Source organism: Rattus norvegicus, chromosome 2 (assembly GCF_021556685.1).
Source record: "Rattus norvegicus strain SHRSP/BbbUtx chromosome 2, alternate assembly SHRSP_T2T, whole genome shotgun sequence".
Lineage (NCBI taxonomy): Eukaryota > Metazoa > Chordata > Mammalia > Rodentia > Muridae > Rattus > Rattus norvegicus.
Window position 1 is genome coordinate 196,129,933 of NC_141535.1, and position 16,275 is coordinate 196,146,207.

Consider the following 16,275-nt stretch of genomic DNA (forward strand, 5'->3'; position numbering starts at 1 on the left):
CTTTGTCCAACTTTCCATGCAACCTCCTAGTGAAGGGAAGTTGTGGAGATATCAGTGTAGTGTCTGCACTTGTATTCATTCCCTACACCTAGACAAAGACTGTATCCTATAGTGTCTACCCACTAAGTCTTTTCTCCCACCCATCCCTCTGCCTACAAGAACATTGCCCCTGCATTAGTACAGGCTTTGCAGCACCTCAGGTTAATTATGCTGACCTTTACTAAGGGGTCTTTTGCTTTTGTTATAGATAACCTTAGTTTACTCTCTGTCACATTGCTAGACCTTTCTAAAGGTATTTCTTGTCATTTCCTAGCTTTAGGTCTTACAAAAGTTCCTTGCAGATGAGGACAAAAGGCAAATTTCTTGTCAGAGTAGAAAAAGCAAAAGATGTTCTGAGTCTGTGTCAGTCTTATCCCTGCTACTCCCTTACAGTCATCTTATGATCTAACTACATGGGACTGCAGTTTTCCAAGTAAGAACTTTATCACAGGCAATCCTAAGACTGAAAGATATAAAGCTGTGATATTAAACTGTTCCTACAACTACTGTCTACAACTGCTTTTGTTTTGTTTGTTTCTTTCTTTCATGCTTCTTTCCCCCTCCCTTCAGTTCTTAAACGTCATGGCATTTCTGAGAACCCAGCAGCACTTAAACTTACAACGGAATTATGAAAATCAAATGATCTTAGAATTTTTAACATTTTGTGGCTTTACCTAAAGTAGAAGACGAATATGAAAATATTATAAGACAAAGGTCATGAAAACATTATTGAAAACAAAGCAACTATAAACATTCAATCACTGCTTTCTTTACATTAGAAGGCTGCCATTTCCTGAGTATGGATCACTTCACATATGACCGAAGAAGGCACTGACAAAATTTCAACATGGACACTCATGCCACTGCCTTCTAACAGACCTTAAAAGACTTTAAACATACTCTCTAAATCTTTTGCTTTGAAATTACTCAGAGATTTCTTCTAAAAATTTAACACCAAAAATATCAGTAACCATGTATTTTATTAAGTTCTACTTAAAAGTTGTGGAAGAATTTACTCTTACTGCATGTTTGTGCCTTTACTTGTTTAGTTATCTCAATGGTCCCTAAGTTCTATTTTTAAAAATTTAGCAAAAATTATGTGAATGGAGTATGTGGTAAGCAAGTGAATTTCCACGTAGTTTTAAGCCCTTTTGAGGTCTATTAAAATAATTCTTGCTGGTGATCCAAGTAAGGAAATACATACATACATACATACATACATACATACATACATACATAACGATTAGGGATTCAGGGACTATGTTAAAATGTGTTGTGGTCAGATAATTTTTATTGACATTTCTTGAATATAGCCTTTTCTTTAAAAAAATTATATTTATCCCAAACCAAAAGGAAAGAATAAATACTATAATAATTAATTAAAAACCAGATGGTGGGGGCACCCGAGGTGTCTCACGACTATCTTTAATTACAGTTCTAAGGGACCCGATGTCTCTTTCTGTTTCTGAAGACACTGAATGCATGTGATACACTGAATGCATGTGATACACTGAATGCATGTGATACACTGATATATATGCAGGCAGAACATCCATACAAACCAAATAAAAATAAATCTCACAAAACACACAAACAAAAACAAAGCTTAGATGGCGAATGCCATCCTTAATCACATTCTCAAATTAGTTTACACTAATCAGTATGAAAAGTACCGATCAGCAGGTAGAAACTCTCCATTCAGGTCAAAATGTTTGTATGTATTTCATTTGTAAATTCTCAGCTATTTTGTTGGCAGAAAAAACATTGTACTATCAAACAAATTGTTAAAAGATTTTTCTTGTGAAGAATTGTAAATAAACAGTATAAAATACTAAAATATAATTAAATCACGGTATTTAAAGAAAAGGCTTGTTTCTTGCTTTCAACAACACTCCCATTTCTGAAAACAAAAAGCAAAACTCTATTTTTAATCATGTGATGATTTACCAGAAAAGAGGTTCAGACCTGATGGAGCTGACTTACAGTTAAGTGCTAGGAACTGAACTCAGGTATTCTGTAAGAGCAGGTATGCTCTTAACCACTGATCTATCTATAACTCCAGTTCAGAAACTCTTTTCTGAAAATAATTTTTACATGTCAAAATAAGACATGGAATTAAGGTAAAAAGAGACAGTTGAATAAAAATGTAAATTTGGAAAGACTTGTGAAGATGAGTGAGGCCTATTGCTTTTTATTATCCTTTCGAAATGCTTACTGGATGATTCTGGTACTTCGTTCCCGAAGGAATACAAAAGAGAGATGACAAAGAGAAAATAACTTTAAATAGTTTACTTTAAAAACTTAAGTTACTTTAGTGATTTGATCAATTCTTAATACTTATTATCTATAAGCAATATTTTCCATATTTAAAAACAGCAATAAAATCACCATTAAGTATTACTTACATTCCAAATCGCAATGTTCCAGAAACGTATGTTTGCCAGTGTGCACAGTAGAACATGAATGTCCCAGCAAAACAACAAAAAAACATCCAGTCAGGATTTGTCCCAAGTTGCACTGCAATACACGTTCCAAGAACCACAAAAACTGCAGAAGAAAAACGACGATGAGAACTGAATGGCATCAGTAGAGCTGAAAATCACTTCAGATGAGACAAGGATGATCTCCTTTCAGTTACGTGATATTTACGCAATTTTTACACCATAATTTCAATGTCTTATTTCATTTCACATTTTCATGATTTTTAGATCACTAAGCTGGAGCAAAGTTCTTCAAAGCAGTAAGACACTTTGACGTGCTTCTAAGAATTCTCCCTAGAGAGTAGTACTGAGGAGTAAAAGTTCTCAGGGTGCTGCAGCTGCTATCAAGCACACACCTATCTCAGCACTCAGGAAACTGAGGCAGGGAGAGTTCAAAGCCAGCCTTAGTTACACGGGGAGGTCACTTCTCAAAAAATGAAATAAAATACAAACAGGGACTTTAGAGATGGTTCAGTGGTCACAACCTCGAGGCAGGGGTCTGATTTTCAATTCTGGCATCTGAAAGCAGCCGTACAGGGCTACACACACACACACACACACACACACACACACACACACACACACACGATTTAGAACACAAAACAGGCAAACACCACCTCCCAAGAAAAGCATAAGCCACTTAAGCAGAGAGTCAGAAACCAAACAAAAAAAAAATAGACTAGAAAACAAAAAACAAAAATAGACAAGCTTCAAGAGTAGAAAACTGTTTTTCTTACTTAGCAGGTATATGTCTCATATATAGGGAAAAGACTTCCTATTGGTTTGAAACTCAAACTACAATGTGAAATGACTGTCATTTCAACTTTCAAAAATAAGATACTTGGCATCTTACAGCTTTCTCATTAAATTCTAATGGTCTTTCAAGTTACCTAACTAGTTTTCACTCAGTGAAAGTTGGAGTTTTCCTTAATCCGACTTACTTAGCTGCTTTTCTTCCTTTAACAAGCAGGCTACCATCAGAACACAATAAAGTAATGATTTTCATATGCAAATCTGGACCCGAGACATAAAACATGCAAATAAAAAATATTTTAAATGCCATGCCAACTGGTACTCCGACTGAAGAATAAAGGTAAAATAAGGAGGGAGAGACTTCTGTTAGGAATACTAGTTAGGAATTCATTCTTTCTTTGTGATTTGGGAGAGGATCTTATTAAGTAGTTCGGGCTGGCCCACTGCTTGCGTACAGCTCATGCTGACCTTGTACTTATGCAGTCTCTACAGTAGCTTCTCGGGGACAGGACTGTTAGTGTACATCACAATGCTCACCTAATTTCATTTATGATTTCTTTCTCTAAAAACACACTCAAATATTATTTGAAAAATTTGCCACATACTATAAATACAGATATATCACCTACACTTCAACTCTGTTAACAAAAACCACTGCCAGCACTTTTTCTTCTAGCTTTTTAAAAAATTGTACAATAGGGTGTTTTGATGTGTGTACATATTGTGAATTAAGAAATTTAATCTGTGTGTCACCACTGTGGTGGAACACCTAAAATCTATCCTTAGTAAGTTAGCAACACACAGCACAGCATTTATTGTTAGCTGTAATCCTCGAGCTGCTTGTCACTTCTCCAGGCTTGATCATATCAGTCTTTATCCCAGCCCTTACTGCATATTTTAACTCAAGTGTGTAGTGTTCTCCTAACTATCTACACTTAGAATCCATTTACATACAAGGGCATGGACTAACAGTCATCCACTTTTGTGCTTTTACCTAAGACTATGGAATCTGTGATAATGACAATTACACTCTAATATTTTAAAAAGAAAAGGTCCTGGAACGGAGATGGCAGTAGAGGTAGCAGGCTTGCCTAGTGAGCATATGCAAGGCCCTGAGTGTGAACCCCAAGCACTGGAAAAAAAGAAAAAAAAACCCAAAAAACAAAAATAAATAAATAAATAAATAAATAAAATAAAACAAACCAAGTAATTAAGTTTCCCAATAATGCCAACAATGAACAAGCACTAACCAGAACTATAAGTCTCCAAAAAACTCACTAAAATTTAATATAAAAATCATCTGCTTGAGAACTAACTAAATTTGTTTATTACAACACTGATTATCAAACTGTTTATATCAGTTAATAATTCTCAGCATTAAAAAGCAACAATACCTGTTGATAGTGAGTCACAGCCATGATCAAAAAGTTCTCCCAAAGGAGAGCTACTGTTAGTTCTTCTGGCCTGTTTCCCGTCTATAGCATCCAGTGACTGGTAAATGAAAAGGCCGCAAGCACAGGCGATGTAAGCCCACAGAGGTGCCTGTGGAGTAAGACAAGAGCAGCACTCAGACAGTCTCATTATCAGGTCTGGCTAAGTGTTTCTAACAACAGATATTTACTCTTCATTTCAACCACATTTACACGCGTGTACGTGTGTGTGCATGCTCCTGAGGCACGCACAGAACATGTGGAGGTCAGAGGTTCTCTTCTTCCACCATGTGAGTTCAGGAATTAACTCAGGTCTTCAGGCGAAGCAGCTACTGCTTTTACCCACTGAGCCCATCTTGCCAGCCCAATTTTCTCCTCATTCTCTACAAGTATTCCTGGTTGAAAGTGTGGAAGAGATGACCGAAACACTAAATAATGAAGAATTGACTGACCCCTGAAGTAACTGCAATTGTTGCAGATTTAAATTCCCTGTTTTTAAGGGTGCCCATTAAATATAATAGATCCCCTGTATCTCTGAGTTCCCTAACCAGGGATTCAATCGGCCGAATTTCTAAAGTATAAAAATCTGCATCTATAACAAATACAGACAGACATTTTTCTTTTTAAAATAATTCCACACATAGCTACTTAAGAATACGGACACTATATTCAGCATTGCAAGTAACCCAGAGGTTCTTTACAGAACATGGAAGGGTACGTGGATTATATGCCTGCTACACAATTTTAGAGAAGGTACTTAAGCATCTCCAGACTTGGATTTCTGTGTGGAAGTTGTAGAATCAATACTTTACAAATATCAAAGGATGATGTACTTTGCAGAAATTTTTCAGAACTTTCATGAGGGACTACACTGTCTCTTTTAAATTCTTCCCAGTATTTAATCAGCATGCTAGTCCTGCATGGTAGGACTACTTATAATTCTAGCATCTGGGAGGTGAAAGCAGGAGGATCAAACATTCAAGGCCAACATTGGCTACACAGTTATCATGGCCAGCATGGGCTTCTTTAGTCTGTCTTCATTTTTGTTGTTTTAAAATAGGGAACCACATAGCCTAGTCTATTCCCAAGCTCTCTATATAGACAAATATGGCCTTCAAATCCCTTTGCCTCTGCCTTCCAGATTCTGGGAATACAGACATAAATACCTGACCCAAAACTTCCTTATTATATGAATAAGGGTCTGATATATAGTCCAGGCTGCTGGAATCAAAACTATAGGTAGCAGAGGCTAGCCTAGAATTCCTGATTCTCCTCTTCTACCTCCCACTCCAGGACCTGGGATTACGGGAGTGTGTAATCATACCTGGGATTACGGGAGTGTGTAATCATACCTGGGATTACAGGAGTGTGTAATCAATCATACCTGGGATTACAGGAGTGTGTAATCATACCTGGGATTACAGGAGTGTGTAATCATACCTGGGATTACGGGAGTGTGTAATCATACCTGGGATTACGGGAGTGTGTAATCAATCATACCTGGGATTACGGGAGTGTGTAATCATACCTGGGATTACGGGAGTGTGTAATCATACCTGGGATTACGGGAGTGTGTAATCATACCTGGGATTACGGGAGTGTGTAATCATACCTGGGATTACGGGAGTGTGTAATCATACCTGGGATTATGGGAGTGTGTAATCATACCTGGGATTACGGGAGTGTGTAATCATACCTGGGATTACGGGAGTGTGTAATCATACCTGGGATTACGGGAGTGTGTAATCAATCATACTGGAGATGCTGCCTAAACAATCAAAGCCACAAAAGAACTAGTACAGTTTCCCTTCATTTCATCAGGGAAATACTACGTTCAACAACATTAAACACATTTCTCACTTTTTCACTGCAGGACTTCTGGTGCCCAATATGGTGAATGCATACTGAGGATGTTTGAGAATAGCCAACAATAGAAATATTTTTCCCATTTTCTTTATCAAGAAACTTGTTTTTAATATGCTTTTACAAGGGTTCATAGAGAAACACCGGAACAAGGATGCTCTGGTTTGCAGAGGCCCTGAATCTTACTTATAGATACATCATTAAAGAATACCTTGTCTTTTCTTAAAAAATAAACCACTAATACTGATTTAAATGTTATGTATTTCTCTGTCTAGACTATGAATAAAATGTTATTATCACAGGATTTTCTTAGATAGTAGTTGTCCAGTTACATGCTATTAATATTTAAGAGTTATAAAATATTCAGTATATGCTATACTGGAAAAAGATTTTTTTCTCTGCGAGAAATCTATTTATAACTTAGTTTTTAAACAATAATGATCTCCCCTTAAACATTTTCTTGGTGTTCCAGACTTAACACTGAGGCTATAAAAAGGACCACACAGTACATACCTCTCTGAAGCCTGAGTTACAAATCCTGAAGTCAATACATTGTTTGTAACATGATGTGCATGTAAGCAGACTGAAATGGCCAAGGAACTCTTTGTGACTAAGGAGACCCTCTTTTGGACTCAGATCTATTATTCCTTCTTCCTGAAGGACTCAGCATCCTTTAGATACTATTGCACCAACACAGTAGCCATTAAATTAAGTAAAATCAGATAAAAAAATTAGTTCTTTACTTCTATTTTTAAATGCTCAAATCAAGTAGCTAAATACTACGTTAACCATACAAAGAACACTCCCACCACCACAAATATGCTACCAAATTGCTCTGCTTTGTAAAGATAAATAAAACACAGGACCTTCTTGGGGCCTACTTAGGATTTCAATGAGCTAGAGTGTTACTATGAAAACAGATGACTTCAACTATTAGTGTGTACACATCAGGAAAAAGCAGAATAACAATTATAAGCACAAAAAAAGTAGAGACTAAGGTTTTCTTTGTTTTTCTTTTCCTTCCTTTCTGTAGATCTGTAAAAACACCTAATATTTAATTACTTTTTCCTCATTCCCATCATTTTATAACTCTCGGAGTTTTTTTGTTTTGTTTTCAAAATAAGCCCCCTACTCCAAGTGTGGGCTCATATTAGTTAAAAGCCTGGCAAAGGAAAGCGCACACGTACCTGTCAGGTACTATTAACTCTGATAGGAATGTAAGAAAGTCAGTTTGCCAAATCTTGTAGAAATGCAAGGACAGTAAGAAAAGGTGGGTGTGATGGTTAATCTTTACTGTCAAAGTGACTGGATTTAGAATCGCCCTAGAAATACATTCCTGGGTATATCTATGAGGCTGTTTCCAAAAAGGTTAACTGAGGAGGGTAGACCAGATCCACCCTGGATAATGGGTGGCACCATCCCAGCACTGGGATCCCACACTGAGAGGGAAAATAAAGAAAGGCGGCAGAGCAACAGCATCTATCTCTCTCTGCTTCCAGCCTGCAGATACGACGTGACCAGCTGCCTAGTGTGCCTGCCACCACTGCCTTTCCTGATACTTTACAAGCTTCCTGCAAATCTGCAACTCAGTAAAACCCACTAGTAATGAGACAACTCAGCCTTAGTGTGTTCGTGTGTATAAGGCATGCAATACGGGCTGGAGAGATGGCTCAGAGGTTAAGAGCACTGGTTGCTCTTCCAGAGGACTCAATATCAACTCCCAGTATCCACATGGCAGCTCACAACTGTCTGTAACTCTAGTTCCAAAGGATCTGGCCCCTTTGTACAGACATGCAGGCAATATACCAACACACAGCTATAGAAGAAACATTATTAAAGTTCAAAGCACACATTGAACCTCACACACAACAATAGTGGGAGACTTCAACTTTCACCAGTAGATAGAACATGGAAACAGAAGCTAAACACAGACACAGTAAAAGTATTTTATTATTTTTAATTATGTGTATGTATATGCATCTATGTGTGGATAAATGCATGTTAGTGCAAGTACTCGTGGAAGCCAGAGGACAAAGTTGGATCCCCTGTAGCTGGAAATGCAGGTGGTTATAAGCCACCAGATTTTAATTCTAAAAGCCTAACTGCAAGAATAATATCTCTCAACCCCTGAGTTACCTCTCTGGACCATAAAATATAAAACTAAATAACAGCAATAAAACAAAAGTCTAGTAGACAGATAGCACATGCTTATAATCATAGTTATAGAAGATTCTATCTCAAATTCAAAATTCTGTCACAAACAACAATGAAACCCCCAAACCAACAACAAAAGACACAAACAAAAGCTAAGCTACCCAGTTGATAAAATTTAAACACATTAGCAACTAACATAGCGAAGGGATATTTAGGTACCACACTTATAAATGAGGTCACCATTTCTATATGGAGAATTTGATTAACTTCCTTTTTGTATTTAAAGCATCTACCACTTTTCTTTTCCTAACAAAAACCAAGCCAGTTAAAGCGATTCAAACAGTGAACTTCATTTCTATTAGTATGATTGGTATCTAGACGCAGAGAGTTTGGAGGGAGGAAAAAGAAAAATGATGGAATTATATAATAATGTAAAGTGTTAAAAAAACAAAAGCTTAAAAAAGTCTTTAGCATAAAAATGTATAGAATGTTCATAACACATGTACACAGATCTTTCTGGTAAAATAGCTAAAAGAATCAGATACAATGAACTGAATCTCTTTTGGGGCTAAATTTATAGAATTTTGTTTTTAAAATATGGATAAACAAAATATAAAAAACTGAAGGTGGACTTAGATGTTTGTTCTATCATAGTATATATGATAGAAAAAATCAGGAATGGGAGGGAGTTTTGGGGAAGAAGTTATATACTTAACCTCTTTGACCAAATGAAACAATAATCAGCGTCTATCGACTGAGCATTCTATGCTAGACATTCTAGACACATTAATTTTCACAACACTACGAATAAGACTTAAATAAAGGGTTAGGCTTGGGTATCTTACTGCCATCCCAGAGATGACAGACTTATGGCAGAGAGAGCTGTGACTTAGTTTAATGTATCTTAAGCTGAGTCTAACAAGTATTTCTACCATGCAGCTACATTATTCCTTCCATGAAGAGCACTAAAAGAGTGCTGAAGTCATTTTTCACCTTGATGCTTCCTCACAGCAATTTTTAAAATTTCCCTGTGATCAGAGCATTTTCTATTCTGTACTCAAGTAAATCTAAATCACTTAAGAAAACTGCAAGAAAAATATCAGAGGAAACCAGGGTTACCTAGTGCATTCTGCAGTGTTTAATACATTACTAATGTTTTGAGCCACTCTTAAACCCTGATACTCTCTCTAGATGTGGTTTAGGATTATTAAAATCGTTCCATTGCAATCAACCACCTCCTTGCTGTTCCCTTATAAGGATACATAAACCTAGAGCAAATCCTTTGGAATCAGGAGTCCAGGTTTCAGATAAGCCCACATGAAGCAGCTCAAAGGACACGTGATGCCATTATACAACGTATTGGGTTTTGCTCTATAAGTATCCTGACTGAAATATAGCAAGCTATTTGAGAAAACAAGTCAGGCATGGTGGTGTATTTGTAATCTCAGCACAACATTGGAAGTTATGAAATCTGCACTCAACCTGACCTTCAGAGCAAAACTCTGTCTCCAAAAAGAAGAAATTAGAAATGTATCTACACACTCTGTATTAACCATGTTTCCACAATAAAAGAGGAATTAAAAGAAAAAAAAAACTATGTAAGATGTACATGGAACAAATAGTCAGGACAGATTTGTCTTAAACTTAATACGAAGCACCACTTGCTTCCAACTCAGAACCTTTCTGTCTCAGCCTCCTTAGTGGTGTCTCAGGCATCTGATACCACACCTGGCTGAAAAAACACTTTTGAGAAGCCTTGCTTATAGTCATGCCATCTCAGATCCCCCTTCTTATGACTGTTAAACAACAGTAGTATATAAAGTAAGGATAGCTTATGCAATTCATTGAAGTCGTTATAGGATATTGAAAATAGTTATCAAATATCCAAGAGAATATTTTGTCTTTATATAAAATGATCTAAGAATCCCAATTACAATGTTTCTGGACTATAACAAACATTACTGTTGTTACTCTTACCTGCTCTGTAGCTGTAGGGCAGTAGAAGACTAACAAAATAGTTGTACAGATATTTATTGATAGTCCAATGATGGTGATGAGATTTGGGGCAATCCATGAGGGTACTCTTCCAACTAGCCATTCCCAGTATCCTTGCATTAAGGGCTCGAGAAGGGACCGTCCAGCACTCTGATACCTGTGTTCTTCTAGCCGTTTTAATTGGTGTCTTGACAGTGGTGGTGTCGGTAACTGAAACAATTTATTTAATATACACCCTGTAGTACTCATATGCCCGAAGCCCACAGGGGACTCTGGGTGAGAATCTCCACATCGTTTCCTTGTTGACCGATGCCCACTCATGGGTCTTGGTTTTCTTCTACTTGGAGACAATGACTTATCTTGTTTGGTAGCCTTCTGTGGCTATTTACCTGGGATTGGGTGAGATATACAACCAGTAAATCAACATTAAAAAGTCAGCAAAACAGAACTAACACCAAACAGGAAGCTAGTGTAGGGGTCTAACTTTAGTTCTAGCCCTTAGTAAGAAATATATAAACTTCCTTTAAATGAAGTTATGGGACTCTAATAGTCATACACTTCCATACTTATAGATTATCTGATTCTGCAGCTCACATTCCAACTTACACTGCTTCTAGTTAACAATGAGATCAAATGCTGGAAACAGGCTAGTTACGTTACACACAGATGCACACACATATACACGTGTATGGAAAAGGAGGTGACAACTTAGCATATTAATATCAAATGAATAACAACTAAAATGATTTTACATGCATCTGCACGTGTGCTTGCGTGTGTGTGTGTGTGTGTGTGCGCATGTGTGCTTGCATGTGTGTGTGTGCGCGCGCGCATGTGTGTGTGCGTGTGTGTGTGCGCGCACATGTGTGTGTGTGCGCGCGCACATGTGTGTGTGCGTGTGTGTGTGTGTGTATTTCTGAGGATTAGACCCAGGGACTTGTACATGTAAGAAAGTGCTCTACCACTAAGTTACAACACTGTCCCCTTAAACTACACTTTTTTAAATGATCATAGATAATATTTATTAAACACCTATATCCTGCAAATTAAGAACCCTTAATAAATTAGTAAATTTCATCCTCACAACAACTCTAGAAGTGTGGGAGTATATATGCTAATCATCCTAATTTTTACAGAACAAAGAAACTAAGGCACAGAGACTAATTAACATTTTTCAAGTCACATAGTTGTTAAGCGATTGTCAAACAAACATAATAAATCCACTAAAGCTAAATCCAAAGATGAAAGTTTTACTGGTGGAAAGGGATACATATGGTATTATAGGTGAAACTACCAGAAAGTTACAAGAACAGCACTATATACACATGTGAATATATATATATATGTATATATATATATATATATATATATATATATATATATATATCACTATATATACAGGTGACATGATGAAGTCCAGTAGTAAGAAAACAAAGGAAAGTGAACTGGGTGTCAGCCATAAGGACCTTTACGTACTTATTCCTTGAAGTGCTGCACTTGAATTAGAAGGCTAGAGACAACATAATTATAACTAAGCATATAAGAAAATAATTATAGGAGTCCTTTCAATATTAATAGGACAGTTCTATATTTATTAATCATAATGGACAAAAGAGAAAGAACAATTACAAATTAGCTCATGATCTGAATGATTTTAAGTGCTTATATTAAGGGCAAAAAAATGTTAATAAAAATGATAGTCAGGTCTACCAGTAATTTCTATTTTAAAAGGAAGAATCAACAGAAAGTTCTTAGAGATTGAATGTAAGAGATGGAAGAGAAGAAAACAGTCAGCAGCTAGACAACTTATGTCTAGAGAACTAGCTGGAAAGTTTCTAATTTGTCATCTTTTGGGTTGAGGGATGACAGGGGAGCCAGGAACAAGGTCAGCAAGGGAAGGAATACACGCAAACTTCCTTTTGGAAGTGCTAGGTATTAAACTCAGAGCCTCCTATTTAATAAGCAATCCTTCCACTGTTCAGGATATACCCTTAGTCTAAGAGGTTTTGTTTTACTCTGTTTTTAAAGTGGGATTTCATTATTCTGGTGCAACAGTGGCACAAGTGTTGTAGTAGTAACCAACCACTCTCTTACTAAATCTAAGGTCCATTCCAGGCGATGCTTGATATTGCTAAGGTGGCCAAGAACCTAAGACTAGGTAGGCCATGGGCACCAGGAAAAACAAAATACTATTTTTCTAATAAAGCAGTGGTTTAGGTCTGTGGGTCTCAACCCCTTTGGGGTTGAATGACTCTTCTACAGAGGTCACGGAAGACTATGGAAAAAACACACATACTTATTTTATTATAATTCACAACAGTAACAAAATTAGTTAGGAAATAGCAACAAGAATAATTTTATGGTTGGGGGTCACTACAACATGATAAACTATATTAAACAGTTGTAGCATCAGGAAGGTTGAAAATCACTGTGTTACACGAACGTATCAATAAAATGATTCCTAATGACATTCTGCTATATTCATAGATCAGTGCTTTGCTCAGCCATCACCAAAGAAACTTCTTTTTGCAGCAGATGCGAATTAATACAAAAATCCACACTGAGCAACATGCAGAGTGTAAGATATTTGGAGCACTCCATCCTAAGTGGGATGGGTACAATGAAAACAATGTCCTCCAGATACAACAGAACTGATGCATGTATGGATCCACAGTGACTGTGACAGCACATACAGCCCTGCACAGATTCAAGCCAGATAGGATCCCAGCACTAAAAGGTGGCCATGACGGCCATCCATAGCCAAGAAGCTATCTGCAACTGATACCCGCTTGCAAAGGAAAAAATTAGTTTTCTCTGATGCATCTCACTGGATATATTAACTACCTAGACCCAGGAGTAATTGGTCAAGACAAAATGAATAGTGTTTTTGTAGACATTTTGTCTTATTAAGCTTTGTTTGGACATGTTTTGTCAAATTGGCCTTGTATTTGCATATTTTGGTTTCTAATTTAGTAGTTTTATGGATTTTATTTATTTTTTTGTTTGTATGTGTGAGTTTTGTGAGTTTTTGTGTTTTTAAAAAGAGAGAAAGACCCTGGAGTTGGGTGAGTGGAGATAATCTGGGAGGAGTTGGGGGAGGGGGAAAGTTGGGAGTACGAAAAGTATATAGTATGAAAAAATTTTTTCAATTAAGAAAAAGATAGTATCTTGTTATGTTTATCTAGGTCAGTTGGCCTTGAATACTTGCACACATGCTTTCTTGCCTCAGCCTCCAAAGTAGATGGGACCACAGGTGCATGCCATTATGCCCAGCAATACACATGGTGTTTAGTTTGAGATGATGTTTTCAGTGAAATCAAAAGACTAGTTCAGGTGAGAGATATAATTTCACTTAAAGCAAAGTATAAAAACTAGAAGACAGAGAGTTCTTGAAGGGATTAAATATTAAGAGAAGAAGAATAAAGAATCGCATGAGGAACCCATCATTACCGAATAAGAGGAGTATAGTACAAGATTAAGGACAAAACAAAGCAAGGATAATCTTGACAATCTTGACAGAACTACAATGACAGTGGCAACAAACCAACCACACCAAGAGGTATACTGTGGTCTTCTGGTTTAAAACTATCAGAAAGCAATATGAAGTTCCCAGAAATAGTGCACAATGGTAATTTATAATGTGATCTGGGATCTCATGTATCTTAACAATGGAACTAGTCAGTTGTCCTCCCCATTCCCTTTTTGTTGACAAGAACCAGTTTATTCAGCCTTGGCAGGGTAGTCCTGAGAACAGTAGGTTCTGCCTTATAATGGGGAAATATGGCATAAAGCCTTATAATAAAGGAAGGGACTAAGGCAAAAAGGTGGAAAAAATTGAAAGTAGTTGTGGCAGACAGCAAGAACTCCCTTGCACTGAATACAATGTTAATGTCACATAGAGAGCAGGGTCCCTTCTCTCTCTCTCTCTCTCTCTCTCTCTCTCTCTCTCTCTCTCTCTCTTTACACACACACACACACACACACACACACACACACACACACACACTCCAAAAACTTACTTATATGTCTAAAATCTCTGCCAATCACGTATCTCTATCTTTGGTTTAAAAAAAGTTAAACAAATTTCCAAAAAAAAATCATCAGAGATTTAAACAACTAAGGTGTTGTGCTACACTAATGTTTAAATAATGTTTAAAAGCAAACAACTATATTATCACTTTAGATTGAAAGACAGACTAACAAACACCTTTAGGAGTTTAATTCTCTCCTCTCCCCTCATATTCTAAGATAGGATTTCACTGTGCATGCCCAGGCTGGCCTAGAATTTGCTAGTTCCAAGCTGACCTGGAACTTTTAATGCTCCAGTCTCAGCCTCCTGTGTGCTAGTATTATAGGTACCTGTCATCAAATATGGTTATAGTAATCAATTTTTCTATAATTAAAGTGGATGATACCTTTTTTGTATTTGGCAATCTGTAGTCAGCTCTTATGGAATTCCTCTAGAAATAAAAGTTTAGCTGGTTCCATTTTTATTTTGTTGTCTCAGTCTGTTTCATTCTCATATTGTTTGTTATTTTGTTAAAGGCAGTACACAGAGGGTACTAGCCTATTTTAGCACTGAATAGCTACAAGCAACTGATCCTAATGGTTTTAAATTTAAGCATTTGGCAGGACTAGCTGACAAACTGATAGGACTAGCTGACGAACTGATACTTTCCTTTTAAGTTTTTCCTCTCCTGACCTAATTTCTTTTAACCTTTTATTGTTCATTGAAAAAAATACATTGTTGAAAATTTGTTTCTGATCTAGCCATTATGCAAACCATACATTTTAAAATCAATGAGTTTTTGAACATTTCAATCTGGCAACATTGTCTCTCTGTACATCTACTAGTAACAGCACTGTGAACATGAATTCAGGCACAAGCACCCTGACATACTGATGACTGCTTTACTTTCAACTCATGTCAGCAGCCAGAGAAGTTGCTGACACTGCTCCAGGTCATCTCCACCTTTCCTTCTGCAATCCCATAGGAGAGGAGCTAGTGACAAGGGAAAACAACAATAAACCATGGGTATCTGAATTTTACCAAATTGAAAAGCTAATGCATGCCAAAGGAGCAGACAGCAGCAAACGGAAGCTTAGAAGAGGAAGAATAAAGAGTGTGAGAATGGAAATTTGGAAGATATTACAAATATTAACAAAAGTTATCTCAACTGGTTGAAATTTTGTGTGTGGAGTCAGGCCTATGTTTAACAAGGTATGCACAAAATATCTTTCCTTACTACATAAGAAATTAAAATCAAACAAGATAAAAGTTAAAGATAACCCAGCAAAGTACAAGTTATTGCTGATAGCCTAGAAGCATACCAGTCAGGGTAGTGTTTATGAGAGGAGAGTTCTAAGTTCCAAATGTGCCTACTATACAAGACAGGCATGGCCAAGCTCCCACACCCAGCACGTACTAAATCCCAGGAGGCAAGCAGTAACACCACACAGCACGGCAGATACTATACAGAAAATAAAGTGCTGAGACAGAAAAGAGTTGGAAGAACACATTTTAAACAGGGATGGAACCAAAAAAGGAACTTTTCTACCCC

At 36.9% G+C, this 16,275-nt stretch overlaps 1 protein-coding gene across 10 annotated transcripts in view; it reads right to left on the bottom strand.

The window, feature by feature from the left end:
* The window catches only part of Cept1 (choline/ethanolamine phosphotransferase 1), a 41,875-nt gene that overhangs the window by 22,021 nt on the left and 3,579 nt on the right, over nt 1–16,275 (bottom strand). For all 10 annotated transcript variants that reach the window (NM_001439794.1, NM_001439795.1, NM_001439793.1 and 7 more), the window contains 3 exon segments: nt 2,445–2,586; nt 4,667–4,814; nt 10,697–11,103. In NM_001439794.1, the coding sequence (NP_001426723.1) occupies nt 2,445–2,586; nt 4,667–4,814; nt 10,697–11,035 (629 nt within the window). In that variant the 5' untranslated portion in view covers nt 11,036–11,103.